The 15540-nt window shown below is 30.7% G+C and overlaps 2 protein-coding genes across 3 annotated transcripts in view; one reads left to right on the top strand and one right to left on the bottom strand.

The window, feature by feature from the left end:
* LOC123006263 (3-hydroxy-3-methylglutaryl-coenzyme A reductase-like) overlaps window positions 1-5604 on the bottom strand; it is a 29081-nt gene extending 23477 nt beyond the window's left edge. The window contains exon 1 of one of the 2 annotated variants that reach the window (XM_044400615.1): window positions 5463-5604. The gene's annotated coding sequence lies outside the window, so the exon portion shown is untranslated. The remainder of the gene's footprint in view (window positions 1-5462) is intronic. The other variant, XM_044400618.1, reaches the window with a different exon arrangement.
* A 551-nt stretch (window positions 5605-6155) lies between these two features.
* On the top strand, window positions 6156-13801 carry LOC123006707 (facilitated trehalose transporter Tret1-2 homolog). Its single transcript, XM_044401389.1, has 5 exons — window positions 6156-6172; window positions 11510-11573; window positions 11621-11830; window positions 11922-12035; window positions 12120-13801. Exons 1-5 carry the CDS (start codon window positions 6156-6158, stop codon window positions 13362-13364), a joined length of 1650 nt encoding a protein of 549 aa, XP_044257324.1. The 3' UTR covers window positions 13365-13801.
* The last annotated feature ends 1739 nt before the right edge of the window (window positions 13802-15540 follow it).

The raw sequence follows: 15540 nt of genomic DNA, 5'->3' as shown, positions 1-15540 counted from the left end.
AAAAAAATTCCAGACGACCTCAAAACTGGAAATTTAAAGCTTCAAAATGTTTTTTTAGATACGACCATTTTTCTATGACATATACGAGGGAAGATCAGTATTTACGGTCCCTAACATAGTAGGGTTTAAGTGACGTTGACATAGTAGTCTTCAAAAATTACCAAAAACTTTAGGAAATATTTTTGTTCCACTGATATGGCATGGCAATGAACTTCTTATAAAAATTCACACGAATGAATTTTATCAAGTTTAGAATATCTCAAAGCGACGTAAAATCGATACTGCCATATACAGAGAGGTAGTCAAATTATTGCACACTTATTAAATTTGCATATCCGCGACCTGATTGCACAGTGCATACTTATTACTCGTTTCCCCCCAGTCTAACGTATTGTGATAAATGGAACACATTTTTGTTGTTAGCAAGAACTAATTATCAATGTAAAACTGGACGAACTGTATTTCGTTTGGTACTTCATCAATGTAGTCGTTGTGTTTACGATAAGAGGAGCCATACTGGGAACTTCCGGCCTCGGTTCTGGTACATTGTGGCTAAAATCATTACACCATTCACACCCCCGCTGTGTTAGTTTGGATATAACACACGTGTGGGCTTTTTGCTACAGCAGTTGGAAATATTAGGACAAAAGCAAGAAATATCAGTGAATTCCAAAACTCAAATACGGTGCCAGTGATTAGCTAAAGTTTTTTACCTTGAACTACTGCTGTAAACTGTTGCTCAAGTCTCATTTCAATATTTTACGTTGCGAGAATATACATATAATAGTGTCCCAGAAATGGGTAAAATTGATTTTAAAAAGTTTGTATTTTTTTAATAGTACTAAAACGAAGCATGAGTTGTGCTTTTATTTTATAGCTTAAGAGAAATTTGAATAACTTAAGAGTAAAAACAATATAGTGTCACGTAAGTTTTTGCAAAAAAATTTCCATAATAACATAACATTTTATGTTCAACTGACAGTGATACAAAATCGATTTTCTATTTCCACAGGAAAAACTTGCTCTGCCAAGAAAAATGTCTTAATATTGCTCTTACCAGATGTCCACACAGTTAACATATTTAACAGTCGATGTGACTCCATTTTTGAACTTGTCAGAAATGAACGAGATGTGAATGTTAAATAACTACAATAACGTAATTTCATTCATAGAATAATTAGTCATTTCTTTAATGATGCAGAAAAAAGAATCTGACAAAGCTAAATTTATATATTAATCAAGCTAACTTAAACAAAAAATTAGGGCATTTTACAAAGAACGTAAATAAATCAAATAAAATTCAGATAATAATAACATATAATTTTAAGTTAAAACAATAACTCAAATCAGTTACATTTGATATCATCGAGCTTGCTTCCGACGGAAATAAAGCAAAACTGACCCTCCGTGACATAATTTATATAACTTGAGTTAGGGTGAGTCGAGATATGACAATTATCCGACAGAATGACCACCAACATTTTTTTCACTGATTTTGTTATTTTACTGCTATTTACGAAATAGCTGATCTATATTGTTTGAAAATTTGCAAACAGCAACAAAATTCTCTCGGTTCACCTAGCATGACCGACGATTTTCTTTAAAAATAAAATTATTAACTACCAACATTTGATATCTAATTATAATTTAGTTGAAAGTTATTTGTGACCATTTGGGCTATAAAAAAAATTCAGTAGCTTTAAAATAATTATTAATGTGTTGTAATGCAATAATTTATTAAATCATAACGTAAATTACGTTATAAACCAGTGGTTTACACCACCTGTATTAACACTATAGCCACTTTATTGAATTACCGTCAATTTAAAATCCCACCAATAATATATTTATAAACAAAAAAACAATAAACCGGTTAAAAACAAAAACAAGCTTCTAAAAAACATTTCATAAGCTGTGAGCAATAAATTCATTCGAAATTTATAAATTTTGTTCATGTTGAAATATCGAATAAACAACCAAAAGAAATTTGTAAGAAAGAGAAATTCGAGTCTTATTGTATGTTCATAATTTTTTCAGTTCGACAGTCATAAACATTTTACGTACTATTTAATTAAATTAACATTGTTTTTTATTTCACTTCAAATATTTTTTATTGCTAAAAAACATGAAGCAAAAGTAACTAGTAAACGAAGTAATATACTATTGTTGCCGATTCCATGAGTCAAAAATTAATTATTTCGATTTTTCTACATGAAGATGTGCAAGCCAAGTGCATTTTATTATCTATAAAACGGATTACTTGCAAAATTCTGAAACATCGAAATGAACCACAGTTTTTTTTCTAATTATAAATTCAAAAACGCAATTGCTGTTAAAAGACAAAATTTTCAGAAAAGAGAAGTTTGTTATTACAATAAACTTAAAAATAAACTAAAATACCAAGTCAAGTTCCAAAATTAAAACAATATTTTTGTAGCAAAATTCGAAGAAACTAGCGTGTGTATTTTCTAAATAAATAATTTTTCACAGGAATTGTGACCGCAAAAATGTTATTGTAATTTATGTTAAAAAATTGTACATATTGCATTGTCATCTTTATCTAGGAATAAACTCAAGATTCTACAGCAATAGCAAATGACACTTTTACAAACTTTTTAATAATTTGTTTTCTTAGAAATAAACCGTTGATGCATTTTCGAGCAATTCTCACGAAAGCACTGTAAGTGCTCTCTCTAATGTCTTGGAAATTAAACAAATTACGTAGGGAAAACCCATGTCTCTTAGTTGGATCATTTCAAAAATGACTAAGACAACAGCCTCATCATCAAAGAAAGTTGTGTTTTCCAGTTCACTTGAATAAAGCAGATCATTACTGTTTTGTATAATTGCAATTAAAATCGATTGCTTAATTAACTTTTCGAAAAACCACATTTATTTTAAAAAATCGAAAAGTTGCTAACAAAATAATTCAAATACAGAAACATTTTAATAATAATTTCAATAATTTTAATAATAATCATTAACATATTTATTGTCCAACGGCATACTAAAATTTAGGTCGAATTTTGCTTGCCAAAAAGATTTTCAAGCGTAAATTTGTGCTCCTCCCACCTTTTTCATCGACACCTGACGCCTATTGATTGATACTGTCGAATATGGGTTAAAAATTTTGTTTCCTGTAATGTTATTTCATTAAATCCCATAATATCCGGGTATTACGCTATGCGAAAAAATGCGTCTGACAAAAGTTTCCACCGAACTCAGTTTAAAATGTAACATATGAATGGTTATGTAGAAAATTGTCTTAATCTGAATAATCGCAATAAGTTTGCCATAACATCATTAAAATGTTTGTTTTATTTTTCTAACGACTCTAATCGACGGTTACGTATCATTCGACACAAGTTATGTACCAGGAATTGCAATGTTTTTATGTAATTCGCTCTTTTCCTTCAATAGTCGCTTAAATAAGATAGATGTAACAATTAATTATATAAAAAGTAATAATTCTGATAAAAATTTCAGCCATCAGTATTATTATTATTATTATTAAATCAGTGTAATCAGTGGGTGTGAAGGAACATTCATTAAGATAAACTGAAGTGATAATGAAAGCTCAACAGTCTTGACAATGAACTCAGTTCATTTTAAAAATAACATTGAGTTTTTTTTTATTCAACCAATAACTAGTCATTCTATTCATTCGAAATTATATGCCCGGATTGATATGCAAATTAGAAAATGTGTTCCTATTGCACTATAATAAAAATTCGAGAAAAATTATGTGTGTGTGTGTGTGTGTTATCTCGAGATGTAACTTTAGTCATCTATAGTTGTTTCCGGGTTTTAAAGTCGTAATCTAACGGCCACACTAATAGCCAGATTACCTAATTATTTCACTAGTTACATAGACAGCATGGTCTAGGAACGTAAGATATGATACTAAAATATCAGCTGCCAAAACCAGACAACAAGGAATAACAATTACATAAAACTATGCGGAATTGAGCGATTTTGTAACAGGCCCATCCTTAAATTCGTGGCCATTATATAAAATGCACGTGTCCGCTATTGGGAAACTGAATCGACATTTTCCGGAACGAAAATTATTCAACAAAAATCATTGCATAAAAAAATTTCATATCCTTTTTTATATTCCTCCCTGGTACAACATTGATAGTGTTACGATTTCACTTTTTAATTTCATTTTTAACATGCAAGCGACACTAGCAAATATAATTCAAAATCAAATAGTCTCTCTCTTTTTAAGTGAATTTCGTTGTTTCTATCCATGAAAAAAAAAAAGGTCTAAGTCGCTTTAAAACCTTTAATCCGCCTACAGCTATTTTCTGTAGATAAATCTTCCAAGTAGGTCACGAAAGTGATATAACGTAATTAAAAGAAATCTTTCCTCTTATGTTTTTAGTTCAAGTTTATAATTATCGTGAGCGACCTGCCACGTAATGCACTAACCAATTTAAAGAACCGATACGAAAATCCTATTCATAATAAGCCAAACAGCATAACGTTCAACTATTTAAACAAGTAGATTGCGTGTTTACATTCCGATTGTCTAAGAAACATTCCTCAAATCAAATAACCTAACCACATAGTTAACATGAAATCCCAAAAAAAGCAATTTTTTAACAAAAATGCAATGAAAACTCAATCTTGGAGAATTTTTTACGGTAAAATATAAAACACAAACAATAGACAAGTTAACAGAAAATAGATACTTTCATAAAATAGACTTCTTAAAAAAGCAATAATTAAAATTATTTAGTGAAGATATGCAAAAATTTTCGTTGCTCAAAAATAGGATTAAAAAGTGTTTTATTTTTGTATGTGTTTTTTTCTTTATTTTTCAATATTGGAACTGTTTATTAAGGGTAGATAAAATGAAAAGTTATTCATTTTAGTTTCTTACATAAAAAAAATCCATTTTGGTGCTGTAAAGAAAAAAAGTGTTTTGTCTTTTGTCCAGACAGGATTCGCCATGTGCTTCCATTTTAGGTTAAAGTATGTGGTCGACAATTTAAATTATATAACCCCAGGTCCTGGGTCGCCTTTATTCACAAAATTATGTAATCTTCATAAAGAAAGTGAAACAAAATTCATATTTCGCAATATATTCGATTTTTCAGATCTACAGCCGGTAAATTTGAAAGCAGGAAGCCTACTTTCTTAGTATTCTGATGACTTTTTAAAAAATAACCTCCTTAACCCAGACTAATACATTGTATGGTTATTTAAATTTTACAACTCAGAAGTGACTTCCTGCATTTGAAGAAGATTTATAAACGGCTATGAGTAAATGAAAACATTTGTTGATGTTCGAAGTGAACTTAACCTCAAATGTCAAAATTAAGGACAAATGTGACGTCAGAAACACGTGTTGGTATGAAGTGCACAATTTTAGTCACCGGTTTAGATTTTAAAAGTTATTGTTATGACTTAAATTATGTAACTTTCAAAAAAATTAAAACAATTCAATGACTTACCTGTATTTTTGTGTAATGACATTCAACAATTATTCAAGGACATATTAAGTTTCCCGTGGTTCCTCTTGAATTTTTTAACAATAATTTAACTTAAGAATGAATGATGACTTATAATTTATGAATGAAAAATGTGTTGATTCTAACTATGCTATACTTATAAACAAAAAAAATGTTAAATAAAAAACTCACTTAAAAATATATTTTCGTAAAATAAAATACATTAATTTGATGACTAAACCAAACTGAACGAAAAGTCAAGTACTAGAGAATAACTTATACATAATCCTGTTCCTAAATACTATACCTCGACATCTAGTGTCGTTATTCTAAAATATCAACTAAACGTTATTTTTGTAAAAAAAAGTTTTCTAAAAACTGCTGACATTAATTACACTTTGATTACGCATGAACTAGAACTTTGGCTACTATTTAAGAGAGGGCGCAGTGCAAACTAGTAAATACAAAAAATTATTTTGTTATTCATAAAACTGTATAGGATGAAATCTCTCTTAACGGACACCTCCCATAAGTGGACCCCTCTGTTAAACGGACATTTTTGTTTGCCCTGTTTTGCCGATGTATTTTAAATGGCGTTGTCCCTCTGTTGAAGGGACTCTCTCGTAAACGGACGCGGACACCCAATTCGGAAGGTTGAAAACAAAATCTCTCTTTTAAGCGGACGGCATGGTCAGCATGTCATGCGTGCCTATGTAATTTTTAGTCAGAAAATTCGGGAATCAAATACAGGGTGCGCCAGAACTCGCGCCCCAGAGAAAAATGCCACATAAGGTAAGATACTAGGAATATGGAAATGTTATTTGTGGCTTTCAATGGCAAAATTTTTGTACATTTACTAAATAATTGTAAAAAAAAACATATACAAGATCATCAGTATCATTAAATAGACATGAAAAAATATCAAATGTCAAAAAATTTGTGTTAAAATTTTTTAAACATTTTTTTCATGCTCCTGGTTTCTTATTTTACTTGAAATTTTTCTCTGGAGCGCGAGTTCTGCATATTAAGATTCCAATTTCAGCAGTGGTGAAATTCTGTCCATCTTTGTGTTTTTATGTATTACATATAAATACTACTTGTATTAAGTTAACGAAGAAATACCGAAGAAATAGACTACCCAATAAACATTATTATACAGTATGATTGAGTTTACTTTAATTTTACGCTAAAACTTCAAAGGAATAACATTTTTTTGCTTAACCTGAAATGAGCAAATCTGTAACTAAAACTTTATTAAATATTCTGATTCAGTAGGAAGAACAAGTTGGACTTGATTTTTCTCTGCTTTCCAAATCTCATTATACATTGGAGATTTTATTTTTTTGAGAACGATGTCACTGTGAAAATTAATTAATTAATTGTTCTTGTTAAAAACGACTTTGTATTTTTTTATCTTAAAGTTGTTTTTTAGAATTGCCATTTATTAAAATTATGTTTTTCACAAACATTTTTGTTATTTAACTTGCGAAAACGCATTTGTCAAAGTCCCATCGTTATCAAAAAAGTAAAACCGCCAATGTAATGGGATTTAAAACGCTGAGAAAAATAATTCAAAAAAATAAGTCCAAAATCAAGAGAAAAATGAACTTTTCTTTCCACTGAGTCAGAATAATAAAGATTTAATTATAGATTTGCTTGTTTTAAGAAGTAAACTACTACTTTTCGTTAAAAAGTAGTTGATAAGCCTTACTATTGTATCAAATACTATGTTATTACCTTTTTAATATATATTTTTTTGTTTTGTGTTTATGTACACTTATTTCTTTTAAGCGGACACCTCCATTAACCGGAAAAAAAGCATGTCACCGTCGGTGTCCGTTTATGGAAGATTTCACTGTAGTTATTTTTTTAACTACTTTTATTTGTAAAAAGTTGTATTTCTACTACTATTTATTCACAAATGGATTCCCAAACTTTGTTTTCCGTTCTGATCGCAGCTTTGAAAAATATTTTTGATTATTGTGCTAATTCTGTTTACACAATCGGAGTTGAAGAGTTCTGCACAATCGCTTTCCAACTATTTCAAGTCTTTATATACAATGGCCATCCTAAGAATTCAATACATTGAAGGCAATGTTATAGGTGCCTATAAGTCAAAGAAAAAAATATGAATACTCGTGAATACATTTTATTATTATTCTTATTTAAGCAAAAAGTGCTCAGTTCCATAGCAAATTTTAAAACAATTAAAACAAAAATATTTTATAAAAATACTCTATTGTTGTCATAACACTTGTTGTGATAAGTGATAAGTGATAACATAAGGGGCTCGTCTTGTGACGTTTCCATTATTCATTCCATAAAAAACACGTTTTTGTTAAATTTCAATTGTTTGTTAATTGTTATTAACAATTTAACAATTGTTATTTAATTTACGCGGAGTCTAACACTGATGTAAAAAGTTATTTATTCACTTTCAAGTTTCTTTCAAAAAAACTGAAATTAATTTGTAACTGCTACAAAACAAAAACTAAATATGAAAAAATTAATGCAGTTAATAGAAAGAATGTTGGAGTTTTCTTCAAATATCCTTTATTTTACTTTATACAGAGTGATTTTGATATAGTTTTCGTAATTTTAACCACGGGTAAGGGGTACGTTAACAGAAAAATATTATTTTTTGGAAAAAGGCAATAGTGAACGAAAAAATTATGATCAAAATTTGGGTAGTAAATTTAAGTACGACACTGGATATTCACTTTCCATTTCAAGTGGTTTTTAAGGTTGCGAAAGAAAAACGGATAAAAACTCTTATCGTTTGGCGTTTTTGTAGCTTTGTCGTTTGTTGACTTTTCAGTCAGAGTTAAAATCGCCAGTGCAATCAGTTTTCAGTGCAAATTTGTAATTAATAATTTGTGTTAATAAAACGAAAAATGCTCTACACTAACATCGTATACGCGGACATAGTGTACTGTTATGGCTTAGCAGACGTTAATGGAGAACAGGCCCGTTTATTGTAGTACATACATACCAACAGCGTATGCGACGAAGAAGTGAAGTCTGCATCGCCAATAAGGGCCGTTTTACCTTTTGACTTGTCATTTTATTTGACGTTTCACGTGCAGTTAGAAATACGTTCTCAGATACAAAGATGACTCGATTACAAATTATCTTGATCGCTCGATATAATGTCTGCTATCAGGGTAAAGAATGTTTAAAATCCAAAGGTTAAAAATCGGAGGCTCGACCTTTTTTATCTCTGATTTCGTACAATTTTGTATCTTACTTGTAATTCTCGAGTACAAAGTTTTTTTTAAACAAGATGTTCACGAATTACGAACAAATATTCTAAACACTAACAGTAGAACTCGTTAAGAGAAATAACTTTTCTATTTCTCACTTTTGCCGAAATAAGTCCTGAACATGTTCAGCTCGACTTCAGTTTTGCAAGGAACATTTAAATATTGACTGGAACAACGTTATTTTCTCCGACAAAAAAATATTTCAAACCTCACAAGATGCACTAGTTATTTTATGGCGAAGAAGCAACCAGAGATACCATAAAAATAATGTGATGCCAGTGAAGCGGAGTGGAAGGATTTCTGCAAGATTTTGGGACTGGATGCATTCAGGACGACCATCAGGTGCTGTGGTCAAGGTCACGCTTCCTCGATTCAATGCACACCCTTGAAAACCACCTTCTCCCCGAAATAGAAAATTCGTTTCGGTATGAACCGCCTATCCTTGTGCAAAACAACAGCAGCGTTCACACCGCAAAAATTGTCCAGCAATAGTTCCACGACTGCCAACATCAAATACAAACTATTCATTGGCCGGCGAAATCGTCAGATTTAAATCCTATTAAAAATCTATGGGCTAAAATGGTTCGGGAATGGAACGACAACATTAACGGGATGCGACCACGTAATCTTCATGAATTAACAAATAATGTAATTGAAGTTTGAGGACAAATAAGTCAAACAAATGTCAAACAAACTTTAGTTAATTCAATGCCACACAGATTACAGGAATGTAGTGACGACGAAGACTATTACATTAATTATTAGAATATTGTATTTTTGTGATTTACTTTTAAATTTTATTAATAAATAACTAGTTTCTTCCGTTTTTTATACATATTTACTTTTGTTTACCCCTAAACAAAGCCCAAAAAAAAACAAAGTTGTAAACTTAACATCATAATAATACTAATAACTAATATTATATACTTGTAAAATACATTTTCTAAATAAATTTATGAATTTCTAATTTGATAATTTGAGCAAGCTTGATTTATTATAATCACAATTTAATTACCTATACGTAATAATCTATATTCATTGAGGCAATTTTTGCCCGTACACTAGTCAATTCGGTGTTGGCCATTGCACAATTCACCCGAAAGCGCGTTTACAACTTACTAAATTGACGCGTGTTAACACCTGATAAGTTTTCTGTGCACAAAATTATCCCTTTTTCGTGCATAAAAACTTTGACAGTCAACATTCAATACACATTATTTTCACTTACAATACCCCGAGTGTGTTGATTGTTTCTAGAAATTTCATGACATCACGAGTTCAATTATAAGTCTTTTGATGTTCAAAATAAAATTTTGTTTAATTGGAGGTTAGTTTTTGTTGTAAAAAAATTTCCACTTATTAATTTGCGCTAATGAGTCAAAAAATTTCCGGAAATTTTTTGTGTTGCTATAGTAATCATATTAAATACTAAAGTCAGATTGGTTCTTCCATAGGGTCATGCAATTTTCATTGATATTTTTACCATAGAAGTGAAAATCATGAGGGGGGGGGGGGTGAGTAAGTAAATGCAAAATATTTTTGGATACGGAAACTGTTTGGTCTTCAAATTAACTTCTCATAACGAATTATTTTAGTAGTTATATAATCCGTAAACACCCTGTAGTTTCTGTTAAATTACCATTAAAAAAAGCATAGTAAAAGAACGCGTAAATAAGAAAGCTTATAGTAAAATCGTTTTCTTAAAACCTACTAAAAATTTTATTACTTTTAAGTTAAATGCGGTATTGTTAAGAGTAAACCAGAGGGTAAACAAATCATAAATTAGTGGAACCCACTCGGACCCAGAAACCAAGGAAACAGGTCAGTGTCGGATTACTTACTTTCTTTTTGTCTAAAATGCTTGAAATATTTTAATAGTTTTTGATGTAGTTGTTATTAAAGTCAAGTATTTTAAGAAATTTAGAAAAGCCAAGTGGCTATTAACAAGCTATTATTAAATCAAGCTGATTTTTTTTAAATAATAGGTTGGTAAAACTCTACCACTACTTTGGTTTTAAATAGGACCCCGTTTTATTATAGTGGGTGCAGCAACACTTGCAAAGGAACGTGCCATTTATGGAGGGTTACAAATTCAAGCCATTGTTTGGTTAATCCCTTATAATATGTCATAAAATTTTTAGTAGGTTTTAGGAAAACGATTTTACTATAAAAATGTTGTTCTTGAAATACGTTTCCATTTTGTTATTAACCTGTTATTAAGCATAAATAATTTTTACAAAGCAGAAAACGTTTGATTTCTTATTTTTATGATAAACTGTAAAAATGTAGAAAGTCCACTTTTGAACATAAGAATAAAAAAAAAGTAAGAGACAGATTTTGGACTTATAAGCCTCTAGGCTTTTAGACTCTAGTCCAAAATCTGAAACACACCTACATTTAGAAAATAAAACTAAAGTTATCTAAAATTGTAGGTACTAAGATAATAATATCAGGTAAGTACTGTTGAAGATATATAAGGTACGAGAAATTAGATAATAATTTATAGATACATTTAGACAGTATGTATTTCAACAGTGCCTATCTGTGTTTTCAGTAGATGTTATATTGTATTTTTGATTATATAATTAGTGTGTCTAAAATTTGTAAACATCGCCTATAGTATGTAAGTTGATTATTATTGATATTTTGGCTACTTGTATTACGTGTGACAATCAAATCAATTTATTAAACAATAAGAAACAATTATTTTGTCAAAAAACTGATAAACATAGAATTTCCATTACCTAGATAAAAAATTAGAATCTAATTTGAATTGTTCTTTTTTAGGGTTGCAACTAATTCTCAACCTAATGCACTGCTAAACTTGTGTCCATGCGCAACACAACAAGAGGTAAGTATTCTCACATGATTATTTATTTTATTAATTAAATTTTATAGTCTTTTCAGAATTGTGATGATCTACACTTTTCACCAAAATACCAGTTAGTTAATTCTGTTTATAAAACCTCAAGTGTGGAGTCTCAGTATAAAATGGAACCTACTGAAAACATAAATCAAGAATACGAAAGTTCAGACAACGGATCTGAAGTTGTAAAATGTAAAGTCCTTTGGGATTTTGGAATTTTAAAAAATCCGTTGCTTCGACAAGTACGTACTTTTTAATTTTTTCTAACATTTTACTCACATAAATATATCATTAAAAGTGTTTTCACAGTTTCAAGCAGTACTTTTATTTCAGATTTGGGTGACGGTTGTCGTTTCATGGTTGTCCAGGGCAACTGGATACATAGGAGGTTATACTTCACCAGCAGGTATCTCTTTGAAAGAAGATTTAAATATCACAGAAGTACAGGTAAGGTTTTAGTTAAGCTACTAATATGTGAATTTACCGAAAAATAAACTAAATAGATATTTAGTAATTTCTTTGTTGTTTCAGTTTTCATGGATTTCTGGACTTATGCCTTTGGCTGCCCTTTTTGGAAGTTTTTTGGGAGGTTTCTTAATCGATCGTTGTGGGAGAAAAATGACTCTTTTAATTAGTGATGTCCTTTTTTTAATCAGTTGGATCATAAACTTTCTTGCTCAAGAGTACTGGCACTTATACATCAGCAGAAGCATTTCTGGATGTGGCGTCGGTATAGCGTCTCTGACGCTTCCTATTTACTTAGGAGAAATACTTCAACCTAAATATCGTGGAATGTTGGGTCTTTTACCAACGACTTTTGGCAATATAGGAATTTTGATATGCTTTTCAATGGGTATTGTCTTTAAATGGAAAGGAATTGCTGGAATTGGAGCATTGCTAACAGTGTCATTTTTGTTCGGATATTGGTTTATACCAGAAACACCTCATTGGTACATTTTGAAAAAAAAATCCGTTAAGTCACGCAAAGCTCTGGAATGGCTACGAGGAAACAATAATCAAGATGCTGTACAGAAGGAATCTGAAGAATTGCTTAGATCAGAAAAAATGTCGAGTGAAGAGCAAGACAAATTTACAAATTTATTTAAAAGACCCTATTTGACTCCTCTATTGATTGTTCTTGGGTTAATGTTTTATCAACAAATGAGCGGAATCAACGTTGTTATATTCTATTCAACGCAGATTTTTGAAGATACTGGATCTCATCTCGATTCAACCATTCAAACCATAATTGTCGGAGTTGTCAACTTTGTATCAACATTTATCGCAGCTATTTTTATTGACAAACTTGGAAGAAAAGTTCTATTATACATTTCCAGTATTGCAATGATTATGAGTTTAGCAGTATTGGGAACTTACTTTTATTTAATGAGTATACAAAAAATTGATCTTTCGTCATACAGTTGGATTCCACTTGCAAATTTTATCGTTTATGTACTCGGGTTCTCTTTTGGTTTTGGCCCAGTTCCATGGTTAATGATGGGTGAAATTTTGCCCGCAAAAGTTCGAGGACCTGCAGCTTCGCTAGCCACAGGATTTAATTGGACATGCACCTTTGTTGTAACAACGACTTTTCCTTTGTTCAAGGACGTTATTGGTGAACACGGAGCCTTTTGGCTATTTTGTGCCGTTTGTGTGCTAGGACTTATATTCACTATCTTGTTTGTGCCAGAAACCAGAGGACACAGCTTAGAAGATATTGAAAGGATATTACGTGGTGAAGAAGTGCAAAGAAGAAGTAGTAAAGAAGTTCTTTAAAAAATTTAGAGTCATTGCCATCTAGATTTTAAGTAGAATGATGTTTATAGTTTAAATATAAAACATACAGATCTGTGTTTATTTTTAAGTTTGTTTTAGTTTATTTTTTATTAAAATGTATTTATTTATGTGATTTTTTTGTTTAAAAAATAAAAAAAAACTCAAGAAGAAATTAGGTGCACTTTTTTGTCATAATGGTGTTGTGAGACTTGGTGATTATAAATGAGTACGGAGTTTTGTATGCATCTTTATTATTGAACTGTTTGTTACATATTTATTATTAGTGTTACATATTTATTATTATTGTTACAAATTTATTATTATTACTATTCATTATTTAGCGTTAGGATTTATTATTTGTCAGTAACTAATTATTACGTTTTACCATTTTCTAGAACATTTCCTGACTCATTGATTTTTGTTAATTCGTTACCCAACTTTTGTAAATTCCTTTGTCTGTACTGTAGTGAGACCGTGATAGTGATATTGTTGCTATTTGATGAAGATTAAATTTTTAATTCGTCTTTTACCCCTTTATTTTGATTTCAGCTTATCTGGCTCGTCTAGTAAACCTTATAATTATTTTCACTTACCTACGTTGTGTTTATCTCTGTGTCGTAACACAAATTCGGATTCAAAGTAGTGTCAAAACGCGTGGGAGAAGGGATTAAAAGTCAAGTTTCCACAAAAGTAATTTATTTACAACTGTCAAAGCATTTCTTACAGAAAGAAAGAGTTGTGAGAGTTTGATCCAATTTTGCCAGGTGTTAAAAATTATTGTTCATTCTTATTTAATTTAGTTTGTAAGTCACGTAACCACAATTGCTTCGGGATTTAAAATAATGAATTCAAACAGCTGATGGATGATTGGAACTCTATTTACGTACTACAAAGCTACCCTATACTTCAGTTAATATTGTTCGAACTTATATTATCGAGGAAAGAGTTTAACCGCGTTTATTAAGTTACACTTGTACCAGAGTCGGAATATAACATGCTCGCGGCCTTTATAAGTGCATCGCCCTTTTTTTTTTACTATTACGCCCTAGTGCCGAAATACCGCCTCAGGTAAAAGTCAGGTGCCTAAACACCTATAATAATTTCCGAACAAAACCAGGATATACAAGTCCTTGCAACATGACTGAATGAATGTAGAAGTCATTTCTCTCACAAGTGTTTCGTCCACGAGCTTTGACAAAGACTTGTTCAGAACTTTGTCATTTCGCGATACCAGTTGATTATAGATAACCTGGATGGTTATTTTGTCTCGTTTATCTCGTAGTAGCCTGCATATACATGGTATATGCCGTTGGAGCGGGAATTACAACGCCCATTCTAAGTCCGACTGCCGGAAACTACGACCTGACACAGTGGCTTAGACCTTGTWAAGTTGGGGAAGAGGGTCCCCGGGGACCACGACTCTTCCCATGAAGATGGCCGACAAACGAGTCTATAATTTCAGGTGCCATTGCGCAAAAGACAAATACTTTTGCTCTCATCGCCTAGCACGACGCGAGAGAGAAATTTGTCCTACTCTACCCTATATTTAATATGCAACAAGTTATTCTACCTTCAAAATCTTGTATGAAGAAATTTTAAATTGATTTGAGGCAAAGAAATCGCTGGAGACCCTTTGATTTAGGTTAATGATTGATGTGTTAAGTTTTAATAGTTTAGGGTTGAGGATTACACTCAAATCAACAAAATGAATAAATAAATAAATTAAAAATTAAGTAATACGGCAAAATAAGTATTGTTGCAATTCCTTACAAGAAATGAAATTATTTGGCTTTAATTTTAGCAAGTATTAACGCTTTATTTTCAAGAACAAAAGAAGAAAATAAACAAATATTTAAATTTATATTTTAAAGTTTTGAATTTAAAATTCTTTAATAAATTTGTGGTCACGGTAAATGATAGATAACGTTAATTTAATTTATAAAATTACTTGAAGAAACTTAATGAAATTTTTGCATAAAGAATTAGTTAAAATAATATATAACCCTTTCGTGGGCCTACCTAGAAAGTTTAATCCTCCTGATGGCTCGCCGATATCCGAAGTTAAACTGGCACTTTGTCGTTTGGTTTAACAACACTTAATAATAACTATCACTAAAGCGAACAATTATAACCAAACTATTTACACTATTTATTTCACTATTTCTAGCACTAAATT

This window comes from Tribolium madens, unplaced genomic scaffold (assembly GCF_015345945.1).
Source record: "Tribolium madens isolate multiple individuals breed KSU strain unplaced genomic scaffold, Tmad_KSU_1.1 Scaffold_2;HRSCAF=44;Tcas5.2_LGX, whole genome shotgun sequence".
Classification (NCBI taxonomy): Eukaryota; Metazoa; Arthropoda; class Insecta; order Coleoptera; family Tenebrionidae; genus Tribolium; species Tribolium madens.
The sequence above is the reverse complement of the archived record's forward strand: the minus strand, read 5'-3'. Positions and strand labels throughout refer to the sequence as shown.

What these genes read in the sequence shown, in the direction of transcription:
- LOC123006707 (XM_044401389.1), top strand. An exon ending in AAAATCCGTTGCTTCGACAA is followed by an intron (nt 11,831 to 11,921) that starts GTACGTACTTTT and finishes CTTTTATTTCAG; the next exon opens with ATTTGGGTGACGGTTGTCGT. An exon ending in TAAATATCACAGAAGTACAG is followed by an intron (nt 12,036 to 12,119) that starts GTAAGGTTTTAG and finishes TTGTTGTTTCAG; the next exon opens with TTTTCATGGATTTCTGGACT.